Here is a 17,267-nt window from a genome sequence, read left to right on the forward strand (position 1 = left end):
TGGGAAAGGGCCGGGTAAAGGATTAACGCGAGTAAAATATTTATAATAATACTGTGCCACATAGATCGTTAATATAGTACTCAACAATAAAAGATAATCACCAATTCTAAAATCCTCAAATGATTTCAAAATCATCTTAACTGTTAACGTTTATATTTGTTTTTATTTTTTATCTTTCTCTTTTAACAAGTCTGGAAGAATAATTTTTGGCATATTTATATTATTTCATTTACATGCGGATTTTCAAAGATGATAAATGTGATGCATGTGATGCATGATTTAATAAATTAACAAAAATAGTTATAATAAGGCTTGTAACGCAGAACTAACTAAATTCATCTCATAATATTTAGTGAAAAATTTAGCTATTAACTGTTAAGGTAATATTGCATATTTTATCTCCTTTTAGAAAAGTCACAATTCAAAGCTTTAGCAGGATTTGGTTAAAAATTATGAAAATTGCATTGTTTTAATGTAAATATAGGCCGCATGCTTTAGTGCTGGCCAAGGTTGTTATAATTCCGGCCGAAATTACAAAAACCAGGAACACCATTGTATTTTCATTACATGTATATATGGGCGTCCTTAACGTACAGTCGGGGTGTACGAAATTAACGTACGAACTGGCCCGAGTTTAGGGGTTATGCACTTGCACGTTATAGCGTTAACGTCAACTCCGGTCAGTTCGTACATTAATATCGTACACTCACTGTACATTAAGGAACCCGTGTATATATAACAAAATAGTATAATTTATTTATTAGTTTACATTAAGAATTTTTATTTTTATTTGCCGTATGCTTTAGTGTTGGCCAAGGTTTTTATAATTCCGGCCGAAATTACAAAAACCAGGAACACAGTATAATTTATATACCGTGGCAATTAGCAATTATCTCCAATTATCGTTGGATTTTGACATACTTTTTTCAAGAAATACAGTAGTACTTGAATATTAGACGGTGGTGGAGTACGGACTTTCATTCCTGCCCAGAGATTGTTCAACGAGTTTAAGTTCGAGCTCTGTATGAACGACTTCGACATTGCAAAATATCCTTATTTATGTTAGACTATTTATATTGTATAATATGCTTGTATGTGTGGTATTATGTTGTGGGAAAATGTAATTCTAATAATAATTGAATTATTTATTTATTTGTTTTTTTTTAAAAAAAATACAAATACAAAAATAAGAAAAATACTAATTTATTAATTTGGTACAAACAGTTATAGCAGAAGATTCGGTTCTTAAAGGAGTTTTCATATCTATTAAACCAATTTAATATTTCCTAAACAATAAGGCCATCAAACAAACTAGCTAACTTTCTTCTTCATGAAATTTCTAGGTACGTAATTCCGTATGGATTAGCAGAAATGTGTAGAATTCCATACATTCCCATATATCCTACGTACAGTAGATCAACGTATAATATTGTGGATCTACGCAGAAAATACCATATGTTTCGTATGTGGATTTCCATGAGGATTTTACGTGAAAAAGTTTCCTGATGTTCCTGGGCGGATCCTTACCCCTTTACCAAATATGATAAAAGAATGTTTTTTTGATTCAAAACCTTCAAATTCAGATATCCATCTATCAGGATTGTTATTCCCAATAATATTCATCGATTCGGAACGTTGTACCGGCTGGTCATTGATATCCTACTACTTCTTCAAGTTTACCAATAAAACTTGAAAAGAATTTATAATGAGATACTTCTTTACAATTGCTTCACAATATTTTAAGTTATGAAAAGTGATTGAGCGTATTTTACCATCATCTTGGAATATTTGGTCTTTTAGCATTTTCTCTTTTTACATCTGATGTATTATGTGCAAGATAATAATTAACGAATGAAAGCGTGTTTACGGTCTATAATAAAAGTAAAAGCGGAAATGGTTAATATAATTTCAAATTCAGCATTCCTTTGAATAAAATCTACTTACTGTATCAGCTCCACCAAGAAATCCGTCAAGCATAATACAAAGAATCGTTAGTCAAAGCCCTATAAAAAAAATTCTGGAAAACTCCGATAAATGATCATTTTTCTAGTTTTTGTTTTTATTCCGAAGAAACTCAGAAATATGATCATTTTTCTAAAAAAATTTTTATAGGGGAGGTCTCATAGCTTCTTCACCAAAAGTTTGGTAAAATTAACATTATGAGGTATATTAGCGGTAGTAAAGGTTATCCGATGGTGTATTTTCACGTCTCTCAATAAGTCGTCTACCTTATTCTTTAAAAATAGAATATAATGTCGTAAGAAGGAACGAATAAAAAAAACCCAAACGTTGTTTATGAAATGCTTCAACTAATTTCACAGTGTTACCAAATGTTGCTGTTGAATATGTTAAATATTCAGTTTTTCATCACTGAGGGTATTGAAATAAGCTGTCAGTGAAATAAGATCTTTCACCGGTCATTCAGACCATATAGTAAGATCCAATTTACAAATTTGTTTGTCCGATCAATGGCTCCACTAATAAATTAAGGTAACGTCACTAACGTGTGTAAAAAATTTACGATTATATTTCCTCTATTTAAAATTTATTTAACATTAATCTTTTTCCTTCAACTCCTAACTCATCAAATCTCTCGCAATCAGGACTGAAAGTTTTATCCTCGCTATATGAATTTTTTTTTTGAAGGCATCAAAAGTTTTTCTGTTCAAAATAAAAATTTATAATTCGTCTGTTCAAATAGATCTAGTATATTTTAGCTAAATGGTTTATTTTCTTTTAACCACCAATTAAGTTTAGGCAGATTACCAACAAATGGGAATTGGAACCGGGTAAAGGATTAACACGAGTAAAATATTTGTACTACAAAGAATTGTTTAATGCGGTGTTACATAATAAATAAAAAAGATAATTAAGTTAATTACTAATTCCAAAATTCTCGAATAAAATTTGTCTTAAATCGCTTAAAATTTTTTTTTTTGTGGAATTTTGCCAATAATTTTATGTATCATTACTTTTAATTAATAATCATTAATTCTATGTTTGCTAAATATATCGATAGCGCCAAAACTGTTTAAATTTTTATTAAGATAATAAGTTTTTATTTATCCTATTGTTTTTCAAGGAGTCGTCAAAAAAATACCACGTTCATGTGAAGTGAAAAAAATATTTGTCACTCTTTTTTCAATTTTCACTGGGGGAATGTTCGTTAAATGTCGCCCTGAATAATTCAGTGATTTTTGTGTTACACGTAATGTGTGTTACATTTCGGTACAGTAATACAAATTTCTCACCAGTTTAACGTTTACTAAAATTAATAGAAACACAAATATAAATAACGGACTCGGGGCCGAAATGAATTTGAATGCTTAAATACACAAATCATTGGATATAATACAAAAGAGACGTGATTAATAACATATAAGGATTTATATATTATGTATGATACGTAATATTTTGCATGTACTTTCAGTGTATGAATTGACAAATGAAGACAATAACTACTTTAATAGTTATTTTTTCATAATTAAAATTTTGTTATTATATTATCAATTATAATTAATCAAGATGAGATGAAAGTTGACATAAGAAAATATTCGAACTAAGAATGAGTATACGGAGAAGTTATGCCGATAAATAATGGGTTTTAGGTTTTGAAGCCTTGGCGATTGTATGTAGTAAAGTAATCTCGGTGATTTGTATATAGTGAACGGAGATCACAACAATACGATTACCGGCATAATGGACATATATTTTATTTTTACCAAAAATGAAAATAAACGAATTTTTAACCTACTATACCAGCCACATTTTTATTGGCACAAACTGTAAAAAAAAAAATTGATGTGCGTAAAAAAGCCCCTTAAAAAGTTTAGCACTTTAAAAGAAAGTTTAAAATGTAATATAAATTATAAAATAACAAAATTATTTTATTATAATTATAAAATATTTATTTATTTATTGAATGAATTATAAAATAAAGATTGAATTAAATTACTATTAAATTACAAAAATTATAGAATTATAGAATTATAAGAATTATAGAATTATAGAATTATAGAATTATTATTTGACCATAAAAAATTAGAGTTATAAAAAATAAAATTACTAAATTATATAAATTATATATAAATATATAAAATATATAAAATTATTAAATTATATAAATTATACATAAATATATAAAAATTATTAAAATTATTAAATTATATATAATTAATTTATATTAATACGTAAAAAAAGAAAACATGTACCAAATATATTTTATGGAAATTGATTACTTTTTAAAGATTAATACATATTCATAAAATTTCCTAACGAGAACATTTATATTTTTTATAAATCTCCGCCAATTTATAAATAGTGGATAATTATCTTATTATTCAGAAGAATAAATGAGAATAAATTTATTTTTGTGCATGAATTTCTAACCTTAATTATATATAATAAATTTAAACTGCTTCTATTTTGAAACATAGTCGGGGTTAATTTATACATATTTGGATTCTTGAATTCAAATTAGAAAAAAAAAAACAAAGAAATATAATATTTTTATTTACAAGGACGAACAAAAAAGTTTCATCTCTCTTTGCTTCAGTCTAAATATAAAATATGTTACATGGCAGTTAATTAACTAAAGATTTACTATCATGGAAGATCCGCTCTCATTATCATTTGTTCCAAGCAATTTCCTTTTAATTTCATTTTTGATCACAAATTTCTTTTTTATACATGAGATAGAAAGAAATGTTTCATGGAATAAAAAGAAAAATCTCAATTTGGAAATTATAATCTATCTAGAATATTCGAGATTGAAGGTACAACATTGTATGAACTTATCATAAAAGTGCATTAATTTTGTAATAAATAATGTTTATTCTTATAATTGTTTGTAAATTTAATTATCCCGAGAATGGTATTAAAGGATAATTAATTTTGATTACATAAGCAAATACTTTATTTTATCGGTATTTTGGTTAAATATAAATCCACTCAAATTACTTATATTCTATATAGCATGGATTTTAATAGTAACAAACGTGCCACAACATTTTTTGTGTAACTATGTCGGAGTTATTCGACGATCTTTAATTTTTTGCATGTTCGGTTATGAAAAATTGGTCATAGGGTGTTTGTATTGAATAACAAACTTTTTTTTATAAATATGTCTATCAAATAAATGCGCCATAATTTAAAAATATAAAATAACCACAATACACAATCCACACGCCACTTTATTTATAAAAGCGCATTAATTTTGTGTTAAGCCATAACGGAAAAAAAAAACAAATTTTTACACAGTTAAAAAAATTTGTTTACATTGAGAAATTACGTATAAAAAAGAAAGTTTTTCATACATTTTTTATCACATCATCTTTTTTTTTATTTTTTTTTTTATTTTGTTTTATTTTATTTTATTTTATTTTATTTTTTTATTATACACCATCTTTTTTTTATATTATCTTTTTTTTATTTTTTATTATTTTTTTTTAAAAAAAAATTCTATTAAAAAAAAATCTTCCCCTTTATCTTTTGTCCTTTTTCAGAACAAAGAGTCTGATTATTTAATTCATTATATCATAGACCTTATCTATCTTATATTAATCATGAGTCAAGGGAAACGCGTAATTGAAGAATTGTCCGATAATGAACATTCTTGTAATGGTAATCAGCAAGCTCAGCCCGATAAAATTATTACCGTGAAGAAAACAGCAAAGAAGAGAGGAAGAATTAACGTAAATGCTTGTTATCGTTGTAGACGTGATAAGAAAAAGTGTGATGGAAATTATTCCACAAAAGAATCTTGCAAATATTGTCGTCATCATAAAGTAGAATGTAGTTATCCTGAGCCAGGAAGGAAAAGAGTGAAAGTTGTTCAAGCTCAGGTTGAAGATCCTCGTAAAATAAAAATTAAAGAAACAAAAAAGTCAAAGAAAGCAGCAACCAAAAAAGATCCAATAAAGGATATAAATGATCGTATAATTAAAGTTGAAGAAAATTTATCTGATGTAACGGAACTTTTAGCAAATAATGTTCATTATTATCCTAATATAAAAGAAACTACACAACAACTATTCTTTCGCCTTTTTTTTGACGAATCTACTACAACAGAACAAATAGCCCTTTTACGTAAATTATGGTCTTTGATAATGAGTTATTCCACAAACAATGATGAATATCTTTATGCATTTTATGGAAGAATACAATTTCTTGAAAGTGATCAAGAAGAAGTTAGATCGCTCATGTGGAAAGAGATTCAAAATTTCGTTGACAGGTGCAACGACACAGGAAATACTTGTGATAATGAATCATCAATCCACTCTATGATACCAACTCTTAGTTCTGAAATTATTCCTTTATACGATCCGTCATCATCATTACATTTTACAAAATCTCTCTCCCCTATTCCACCTGAATTTGATAATAATAACAACGATTATCTTGGAATTTCTCTTGAAAGTATTTGTAATTCTATTAATGATCCCTTTATTGTGCAAACAACTAACAATAATAAAATAAAATCTTCGCCAATCGTACCTTCTCAACGTATCCCTCGTGCACATTTGAAGAAAGATTATCAAGAAGGTGGAATTTCACTACCCGTGTCTCCAAATGAATTTACGTTATCAAGAATTCAAAGAAGTGATGAATCAATTACTTTCAATAATCAATTTATGCCAAATTTAATGCCGTATATCGATTCAAATTCGTCTCATAACAACACACCAATTATTGATGATGAAATAGATTATTTTCGACATTTAACTAACGAAGGAACAAATTTTCTATGTTTCCAATCAACAACTTCATCGCCTTTATTTTCAAACGAAAATTGCACCACACCTACTTTTAATAGTTTGCAACCATCTCCATCTCTTAACCCATTGAATGAAATCGAACATTCATATGGTATACTATCCCCTACAAATGATTATACACAACAACAAATTGATGAAAAAAACTGGTTTTGGAATAATTGAAGAATAATATTCCATTCCTTATGTACAGTAGAGTTGTATATACACACCACTATAACCAAAATAATCACCACAATCACCAAATAAGGTAACCCGGCGATGATTGAAATCGTTGAATTCGGCAAAAAAAAAAAAATCTTTACCTTTCGATAAAACTTGCGCTGCGCGGTAAATTCAGGAAATTCCAAACATTAGTCACGTGTTAAAGTATTTAAAAATTATTTATATATTTTATTTATATTAAATTTTATGCAAACTAAGGCTGTAAAAAATATATAATATATAATCAAAAAGAAAAGAAAACAAATACACGGGTGTTGCATATCAATAAATTTTTGGTAATATTCGAAACCAATAAAAAACTTTTTTATACCCGACGATCATAATTTTTTCAGTATACATTTTTTTTTTTTATATTCCTTCTCACATTCTAAGAATTATAAACACAATATAAAATTTTATACATAAAAAAAATAACAGTAGTAATATTAAGTTAAGTGTAATAATAAGCTAAATAAGATTCTATGATTATATTCGGATTCCTTATCAACTTTAGTTGTTTCAAATAAACTGTTACACAAAACATAAATAAAAAAAAAAGTAAAAAGATAAAAATAATTCATTTTATAATGAAGAATATTATTTAAAATATAATAATAAATAAATAAATAAGATAAATAATTTATATACTAAATCCTTATATTATACGCGAAAATGAGATTGTACTTTATAATTTTTTATTTTTATTTTTAAGATATAGACACGACTGGAGTCGATTGTTCTTTATAAGAAATTTATATAATTTTAATATATTTAATTTATATAATACACGTGACATCGTGATAAAATCTATATATGCAATAATTTCTTGTAAAATAAAATTTTTCGCCGTTTTAATATACAATTTATATTATATGTTAGTATATATATTATATATACGATCACGCGATTTCACAAATAATATATGTTGATGTTAGGTATTCTTTTGATAACACGAACGAAATTTATGATTCTATTCGTTTTTTACTTGTTCTACAATGGTGGAACTTTGCATATTTCCATATAAGAATGTAATATAATCGGTGATTAGTTGCGATTAGTTGAAAGATTTTTTTTTTTTCTGGTTTTTTTTATTTCATAGTGCGTGTATTTTCGGGTTTCCCGAAAGTTTACAATGCATAATGAATGAAAATAAAAATATAATAAATATAATATAAAATCAAATAAAATAAATGAATGAATGAAACATGAATGAAGTAAAAAAAAGGAACATGAAACTCAATCAACTTGATCAAAAAAAAAAATTTTTTTTCCGATTATCTAATAAATCATATTTGATTCGATTAGCCTTTTTTTTTTTAAAAAAAAAATTCCTCATTTTAGTATTGTTGAAATTCTTTTAAAATGAAATTTTATTGGTTAATCTTTTTGTTTTGATCCATCAAATCAGGCAAACAAAAAAAAAGTCGCAGGGTAGCGCAGCTTTTTTTTACTTCGCGTGATGATTTTCAAGTAACAAAAAAGATATATAAAGATATAGAAGATCCAATCTTTTTTTTGTTCTTTTTGATCTTATAAATTTTCGGAAATAATTTACCTATTTATATTTTAAGAAGGAAAAAAAGAATTTAAATAAGGTTAAAGTACACTTCTTTTTTTCATTATGTTTTGGTTCACAAAAAAAAAACAAACATCGAGAAGATTTAATTGGAGTATGAATAATAATATTAATAATAAATCTTTACTTCATTACTCATAATGAAGTAATGAACTTAAATCGTTTAAGGAAATTATTGAAAAAAAATTTACCTAATACAGAAGGATAGATTTAAAGATAATGTAAATATTGCGGCAATTCGATTATATTTATATATTGTTTCTCTAAAACCTGAATTTCGAAAAATAATATAGTATATAAATGGTTTACTATTTCGGAAAAGAACATATTTTCTTTAGTCCCTTTTAAGATAAATAAACGTTCGCATATTTATATATGCGATTAATTTTATAGATCGGAGTAATAGATTGATTATCGGGAATATAATACCGCAATTTCATACCGAAATATACCGAAATTCTGTATCGGAGAATCGGACATTAAGATCGACTATGGAGCGGATTACAAAATCCGAACGAAATATAATAAGGAACGTCGTTCAAATGAGGAAACAAATATTTATGCTTAATGTTAATTATGACTCTAAAAAAAAAAACTCTTAGTAATATCTGAAACAAATCGATACGTTGGTACAGTATGTGGCTTATATGGAAAGATGATGATGATCCCACAAAACTCCTGAAATAATATGCAGTGTATAGTAATGTGGCTTAGATATTTGCTCAAATTGAACAGTTACAATCTTTTTTTAGCGGGTAAGCCCGCTAGATTTAAAAAAAACAACAGAAGTGTTAAAAGGAACAGAATCTTATCCTTTTATATAAAACAAGGCAAGGAAAAGAAGCACAGTAAAAAAATGAATTTTTTTTAATTTGCTGCGGATCTTCGCACATAATACGTTTCTAATACGTAAGAATATTTAAATAAAATTTTGAAAAGCTCATAAGAATTCTCTTTAAATTTTTGTTTATTTCTAATTTGGGCTCGGAAATATTTAAACAAATATTATTTTGTTGAGGACCTGAAAATTGAAACAAATAAACAAAAAAAAAACAACAATAATGATAAAATAAATTGTAACAAGTTTAATTAACATTCGATAACTTCTAGCGAGTCAATGTTAAGGTAACAATTTTTTTTTTTAGGATAAATAAAGAGAACATTTACTATATGTGTCATAATTATTTTTAGGCGGATAAATTCACATTGTTTCGCACTTGTCTGTTTTTAGTTAAATTTTGTTTGTAAAAAAATATAATAATTTAATAATTAGTCCGCACATTATTGAACAAATATTTGTACTACTATTCTTTATAGTCGATTGGTTTCTAGAAGAATTCTAGAATAAGCATGCTGGAATTTTCATAACCTTATAAAGTAAGATTGCTATTTGTACTTGTATTTGTAATTTTCTTGGACGGGGAACCCGCTGCAATATTTTTATTTGTGGTACATGATTTTTTATGAAATTCGGAAAAATAAAATGTAGATTACAAAAGCTATTTAAAGATTGGTCATGTGTATATCACATACGCATTATTTTGCAGATATATACATGATTCTAGAAAACAAATCATCACCTATAAATAAATTTTGTAATGTTACAGGATTGATGTTATCATGCACTATTGATGCATTAATGCAGTAATATTAATGCTTTGGAATTCTAATGTAATCAGCAAGGGTTTTTTTTAAGTGCATATTCATGTGTGAGATTGAACAATAATGTGACGATCCTTGAATTATTAGTAATAATACTAAATATAGCACACTTTTTGTGTTCATACGAAGAATTATTCACTATGTTTCGATATATTTTGAATATTTGTTGAATATATTTAAACAAAAATTTCGTAGTAACCTCACATACGTGTATAATATTTCAAAAAAGATAAATGAAACTATCCGAAATTTTTTTTAATCAAAGATTTTTTAAATGATGAATCTTTTTAATTTCTACAACTGAAAATATTCGTAGATAACAATATGAGAAATTTACATATTCATTTGTTCATAAAATGTTATCAGAAATTTCTTAGTATTAAGTTGCAAAAAAAAAGATATTCATTTCCTTGGCACCTTGGCACTGAAAGTTGTCCCTGACTCAGGTTATGTGTTTCCTTGTAATACATAACTGTAAGATCCTTGGCCTTAAATAATATTATACAATCATACTTAAATATTTTACTATAAAAAGAATGGATGTTCACAGTTATGAACGTAGTTACGTCAATTAAAAACATTTTGTTTTGTTATTTGCAATACTTAACACCTTTCAGACCAGCAATGCGTAATTTTTTGCGCCAAGAAGTGTTAGGTTTTTTATTTACAGATAAGTTAATTTTTAAACGCAGTTTTTGAATTTTTTCTTGCACTTTGTAAAATTTGTCCAAATATTTCTGTTATATCTCGTGAAATCTGTTGCATAAGCGGCAGATTCTAAACAAGAGGTTATAATATAAATTCATGAATAAATAAATATATGGATCAGTATTTTAAAGGGGCTCAACAGTTTATGCATAAACATCATATTAAGGTCAATAATGGCGTAGGATTGACACGAGAGAATATAAACAAAATTAATTTTTTTCCAAAAAAAGATGAAACATTTCAAAGTATTGAAAACTCCTGCGTTTTGGTTTTAAAGTTATAATTATATTAATAAAGATTAATAAAGTGAAACATAAAAAAAAAATCCATTCTTATCAATTGTTTATGAATTTAAGTAAATTAATCAACGTGTGATAATCCGAATCGGGCATACATGTCTGAGTAGCAATTCGAATACTGATGAATAAAAAATTGCAATGATCACATGTTCTTTGTTTTTAACTTCAAATATGTTTTTACCTTCAAATAATAAATCTTTTTTACTTCACGTTTTAATTTTTTGACTGATTATTTGGTCGCTTAAATTTGATTATCACCAACTGATAATAATATCTCGAAATTCGCTCTTTTCCCTTTTGATGTGATGATCATTACTATTAAAGTTATATCACGAATCATATGATTTGTCAATATTTATATTTTCAATTTCGGGGAAAAACAGAATAACAAAGAATTTTATAATAATCTGCTTAACCTGTTTACAAACAAAAAAGAATTTGTTAAACGGTTGATTATAATCTTTTATTATGTTTATAATCCGTTATGTTTATTTGTGAATTATTTATTGATTCTAAAATAAGAAAAAATTAAAAGCAACGAATTTAATATTCTATTGTTGTAAATGCTTGAAAACAAAGAATCTTATTGATTATTTACATCTCGTAAAACATATTTGAATTTTTTGAGTTTCGGAATAAATATGTTACTATATTTTGAAATTATATTTTTCTATCATTATTTCACTATTTTAATATTGCTATTATACACTTAATTAAATCGAAATCCGGTCAATATATTACTTAATATAACAAAAATATTTTACTCTAAGAGCACATATAATTATAGGTATAATTTTGATATTTTCATACGAATCCCGTCATGTCGTTACATGTATATCTGTATACGAGCAGGCGCTGCCCGCGCATTTGTTTATCACTTTTAGATTGTTCTATTATTATTATTTTCGGAGGATATGCCATATTTAGTATCATATGAGACATAAATTTTTAATTAAATTAGTGTATCAATGATAATAATTACTCAATTTCAAATTCACAAATGTTTCAAACTATGAATGACTATGAATGACATATTAGACGAATACTAAATGCTTCACATTAAAAAAAAAAATGTTTTTTATTATTATAATTCGAAAAAGAATTGTAATTCACCAAAAATTATTTGAAATTACTTGTAATAAGTTATGAAAAATCGAAGTCCAGTCGTATCACGAAATAAAGGGATGATTTCTCCCAAATTATGAAAAAATGGGTGTGATGCGGGTGGCAAATTGTGTAATGGAAATTTTATGGAGATGTTGAGGCTTGGCAAGATCTATTCGTCACACGTTATTTTGCCACAGTTAAAACTTAGTTAAATGCCATATAATCACGTGAAATAATGATCGATTTCTTCAGTTAGGGCATGGCCGGCCAGAGTTAGGTTATAGTTCCGACCAGAATTAACTCAAAATTATAAGCACAGTTACTATATGATTGATTATATGTGTACAAATTCTATGGACGTAATAAGCAGACTACTACGCGTCTCTTGATATATAAAAATATTTATTAACAAAGCCACGCTAAGGTAGTTTTCGCGAATTTGGATGCTATCATCTATCTACGTATAGAAGAAACGGTTCTGGTAATGAGTGCTATACCATGCGCATGGGATTGCACCTATAAAACCCGGGTCCGTGTATCTAGGTTTTGCCAAAAATTCGGCCAATGCAGATATGCAGATCTATACACAAGCCTACCAGATTTCTTTTAAAAAAGCTTGGTAATTTTTACATTGCATAAAAATACATAAGTTTCCAATGAAATCACTCAAATTTTTTTTATTTAAAGCTAATTTTATATTTTAAATGAAAAAAAAAGTTTTAAGATATGATGATATAAAAAAAATTATTTGATTATAAAATATGATAACTTTTTGAGGTTATTTTATATATTTATTTGCACATACTGTAGATAACTTTTAAAATTTCAAATATAGACCATTTTATTTGCATTTTTAATAACTACAATTGATTTTCTTTCAAATAAAAAAAAAATATTTATCATAATCTATTAAAATTGACAGACTTGTATATATCTATTTTCAAGTTTATTAGTAATTTTCAGTAAAATTGGTATTTATTTTTGTATAGCGATTTAACCTACTAGTAAATTTTATATAATTATATAACTTTGCCCAAATTTAAACGTGAGAGACATTGTCAAAAATGTCCAAATAAATAAAATCTATGTAAAATGAAATGAATAATAACACAAATAATTTTTTTTTTTGAAAATTTTTTTTAAAAAAAATAATCGGCAAAAAATCATAAAATATAAAAATATAAATTTTTTAGGGGGTGATTTACCCAGGTTATTTACCCCAGAGGGCAAGTTAGCAAAACTCTTTATTTTAAAAACGCAATTAAAAATGTTATGTATTTGAAATTCTAAAAGTTATCTATATGTAAATAAATATACAAAATAATTCTAAAAAGTTGACATAATTACAATTAGACGGTTTTTTCATACTTTAAAATATCCCTTTTTTATTTAAAATTCAAAATCTACAATGGATTAGCTTTCAAATAAAAAAAAATTTGAGTGATTCATCAGATTACCAAGTATTTTTAAAGAAATCCAGTAGTAATTTATTCAGCCTTTGATTTACAAGTGCCGCCCACTCTTCGGGCCTATTAGTAAATTTTTTCTAATTGTCGTTATATGTTTTATATAACGACATCAAAGGAATCCAAAAAATGGTATGTCGTTATACAATAATATTTCGTTATAACGAGATGTCGTTATAATTGGCGGCACTTGTACTATTATATTAGTTTTTCTTTGTAAAATAGCGTAGGTTTACCTTTTAATAAATTATGTAGAATTATTCACTTTAGAAAGATTTCAAGAATTTGGTATTAGATGCTTCGTTATAATAAGATTCATTTTGTATTATGGTTTATAAGATTAACGATGTACGAAATTTAATTAGTAAAATTCGGTCGGTATAGCGTCGTTATATTGTGAATTCGTTATATATTTTTTATTAACAAAATTATATTTGTAATTTCAGCTGGAATTGATTTTTATAGTTTCTGGCCAAAATTAAGATTTATTGCATTAATTGATTCCGTGTTAATATTAGTCTATAACGAGAATTTTATTAATAAATCTCAATATACTGAAAAATAATTGAATTTGTATAATTTTAATACTACGTACGAAATATAAATTTTATTGTAATAAAGATGTCTGATATATTAATACAATAAGTCATAATAAGTTCGAGCCGGATATAGTCCGGTATACTCTATTATTAAAACTTTATGAATGGTATTTTTATTCTCAAGGAAATGCAAATAATCTTATATATTATTTCTTCTGAGTAAATAATTATTATATATTTCATTTCATCTACAATATAATTATTTTACGTACCATCGATATTAACTGTTGCATGGTTTCAAATTATACTAACGGTGACCGTTAAACGTCCGAAGCGAGCGTCACGCTGCACGTTCTCTAATTTTGCGTTTTCTAAATACAGGCTGGCTATTCATTTTATATTTTTAATTTATTATTTAAGATTTTAATAACGAAAATAAATTTCACAAGATACGGTATAAGTTATATTTTTTTCATTTATTATATTTTTTCGTTTATTATTAAATTTATTATATACATTTTATGAAGGTTAAACTAGAGTTTAATAAAGTCTAATTCTAAGCTAATAGTATCGAAATTAATAAGCTAATAGTTCATTTATTTATTTATTTATTTTTATGCCAAGCAGGGAGCAGTCTAAGTAAAACTATAATACAATCAAAGAAAGTATAGCGCTACAGCAGAACAGCTATCATCTAGTGAAAATCAGACCCTCACTTGTAGTTAAAGGAACTCTCCTGTTCTCTACCACGACCAATAAAGAACAACAATAGTAAACAAAGAGCACACACAAAAAAAGAACTAGCTACAAAAAGAAAATTAAAAGAGTACTATTGTTAATAGGGGATGCCCTTTTTTACATGATGTAGGTAACTAGACATATGAAATAAAATGATGGTCTACTCTATAGCTATAGTGGTCGAAAATGTTATGTGGAGACAAACTGTCAACATGGTTGTAAAATGGACCGCTATGTAAAAAATTTGATGAAGAAAATAAAATAAATAAAAGATCCGTATGATTCTTATAATTTCCGAAATCAAAATGTGGATTGGTATATTCGTGGGGACGAGGTAAACGATTATTAGGCGAGTCACGTGTTTCGGCCGATCTGTCTTGCCGCCGGAGTATGTTTTAAAACTATTTTTGGTAATGCCATTCAAATGTTTCCCATTCTTTCCATTTAACGGAACGAAGTTTTCAAACGTTTTATTTAAAGATCGTACTACATTGATGCATGAACTAAATAAAAGGTGTTATATCGCTGTCTTTTTGTTGATATTGATACGGAAAATTCCATATAGGTCATTTGTGACGTAGGAACGTAAGAGTAGCAAGGCGGAAGGGTGCATATTTTCGTTTCTAAAGGCCCATCTGAAGGTAGGTCAGTATTTGCCGCTATCGGAAATGCATAGCGATGATTTGTCGACTGACTGGTTCAAAATTTTGATAAGGGAGTTCGCTATCTGTGCGGATAGTTTGATCAAGTTCAGGACATAACCATATGTGGTCGTTGGTTTCCTCCGTCTGTTTATACAGCAGACATTGTTAATAAGTTTTGGGAATTTTCGGTTAAGTATGTCAAGCGTTGTTAAGGTTTTGGTAAAGCATCTAATTTTCCATGCAGTGTCTTTGCAATGTTGTGAACTTGTTGCTTCGTCATGACCATTATAGTTAAACCATTTGCTGGTACAGGTCCAGTTTATCAATTGTGACGCGGTAGCTTCTTTAATATATCTTGTAACGATGGGTGATTAAGATGTTCTTCCAGTCGTTTGTAATTAGAAATTGTACCAATGCATTTTCTAACGTCTCTGTCTATAGGAACGTTATTATTCCACATTAAGGTGACCGTTTGTGTGGGTAAATGTTGGTGTACTATTTTGGTTGGTGTGGGTTTCAGTCTACCAATTTGGCTTGAGCATCTGCTATGTCATTCATTAAAAGTGTCGTTAGAATGAGCTTTGACTTTATGGAGCTGCAGTCTTAGGCAGTGATGGCAAATGACTAGGTCATTTGCCCATTTTGAGATGACCTCCGAATGACCTTCGAATGACCTAGTCATTTAGGTCATTTGTCATTTGAGTCATTTAAAATTATGCTTTATAATTCAGGCCAAATTAATAATGCCGGCCAGAATTATGAACTTCTAATATCATGTGAAAATTTTATTCATGAAATATGAATAGTTCTGGCCAGAATTATGATGTAATTTTTAAATGACTAGGTCATTTGTCATTTAATGTTGAAATGACCCAAATGACACGTGACCAATCATTTGAGTCATTTGAGGTCATTTGGGTCACTGGCCAACACTGGTCTTAGGTGTAACTTCTTGATAATATGATGTATGGCGGACCAAAGAATATAATTGTTGATTTTGTTATATCGTCGAGGTGAAATGGACGAGAGATTGGACGATTTATGAAATTGCCGCTTGTGAATCAGTATAAATATGAATAAATCCATTTATAGGTTATGTAATAAGAGCGGTAAGAATTGCCATGGTTTCAGCTTTTGTAGAAGGAGGAAAAAGTTCTAAAGAACCGTTGTATGTTATATTGGCACCCGGTAGTAGTGCTTCGATCCGGATGAAAACTTGAATATTTTCATGTGACGATTATGGCTGAGAAAGATTATGAGTTTCAGATTTAAACAGACTATAATTTAAACCAACATTAAAGTATTATTATCCCAAAAATTTATACTAATTCTGGCCACACTAATAGTGCCAGCGAAATTTAATGAAATTCAATCCGGATGAAAATCCGGATAAAACCGCTACGGATCGAAGCACTACCCGGTAGGTTAAAAGTTGTCCATCCGTAGACTATGAAAAATTCATTTTGATTAACATCAGGTGTATAAGAATCACCGGTATAGAAATCTATAGTAGTAAATCGGGAATAATAAATCTGATAAGTGTTTATTAAG

The 17,267-nt window shown here is 27.3% G+C and overlaps 1 protein-coding gene across 1 annotated transcript; it reads left to right on the forward strand.

Moving 5' to 3' along the window:
- Positions 1-5,564: 5,564 nt before the first annotated feature.
- On the forward strand, positions 5,565-6,938 carry OCT59_002493 (uncharacterized protein; the record flags this gene model as incomplete). Its single annotated transcript, XM_025319107.2, has 1 exon — positions 5,565-6,938. The coding sequence occupies one exon, from the start codon at positions 5,565-5,567 to the stop codon at positions 6,936-6,938; it is 1,374 nt and encodes a 457-aa protein (XP_025174510.2).
- Positions 6,939-17,267: the final 10,329 nt, after the last annotated feature.

The sequence above is a fragment of the Rhizophagus irregularis genome, chromosome 10, assembly GCF_026210795.1.
Source record: "Rhizophagus irregularis chromosome 10, complete sequence".
NCBI lineage: Eukaryota > Fungi > Glomeromycota > Glomeromycetes > Glomerales > Glomeraceae > Rhizophagus > Rhizophagus irregularis.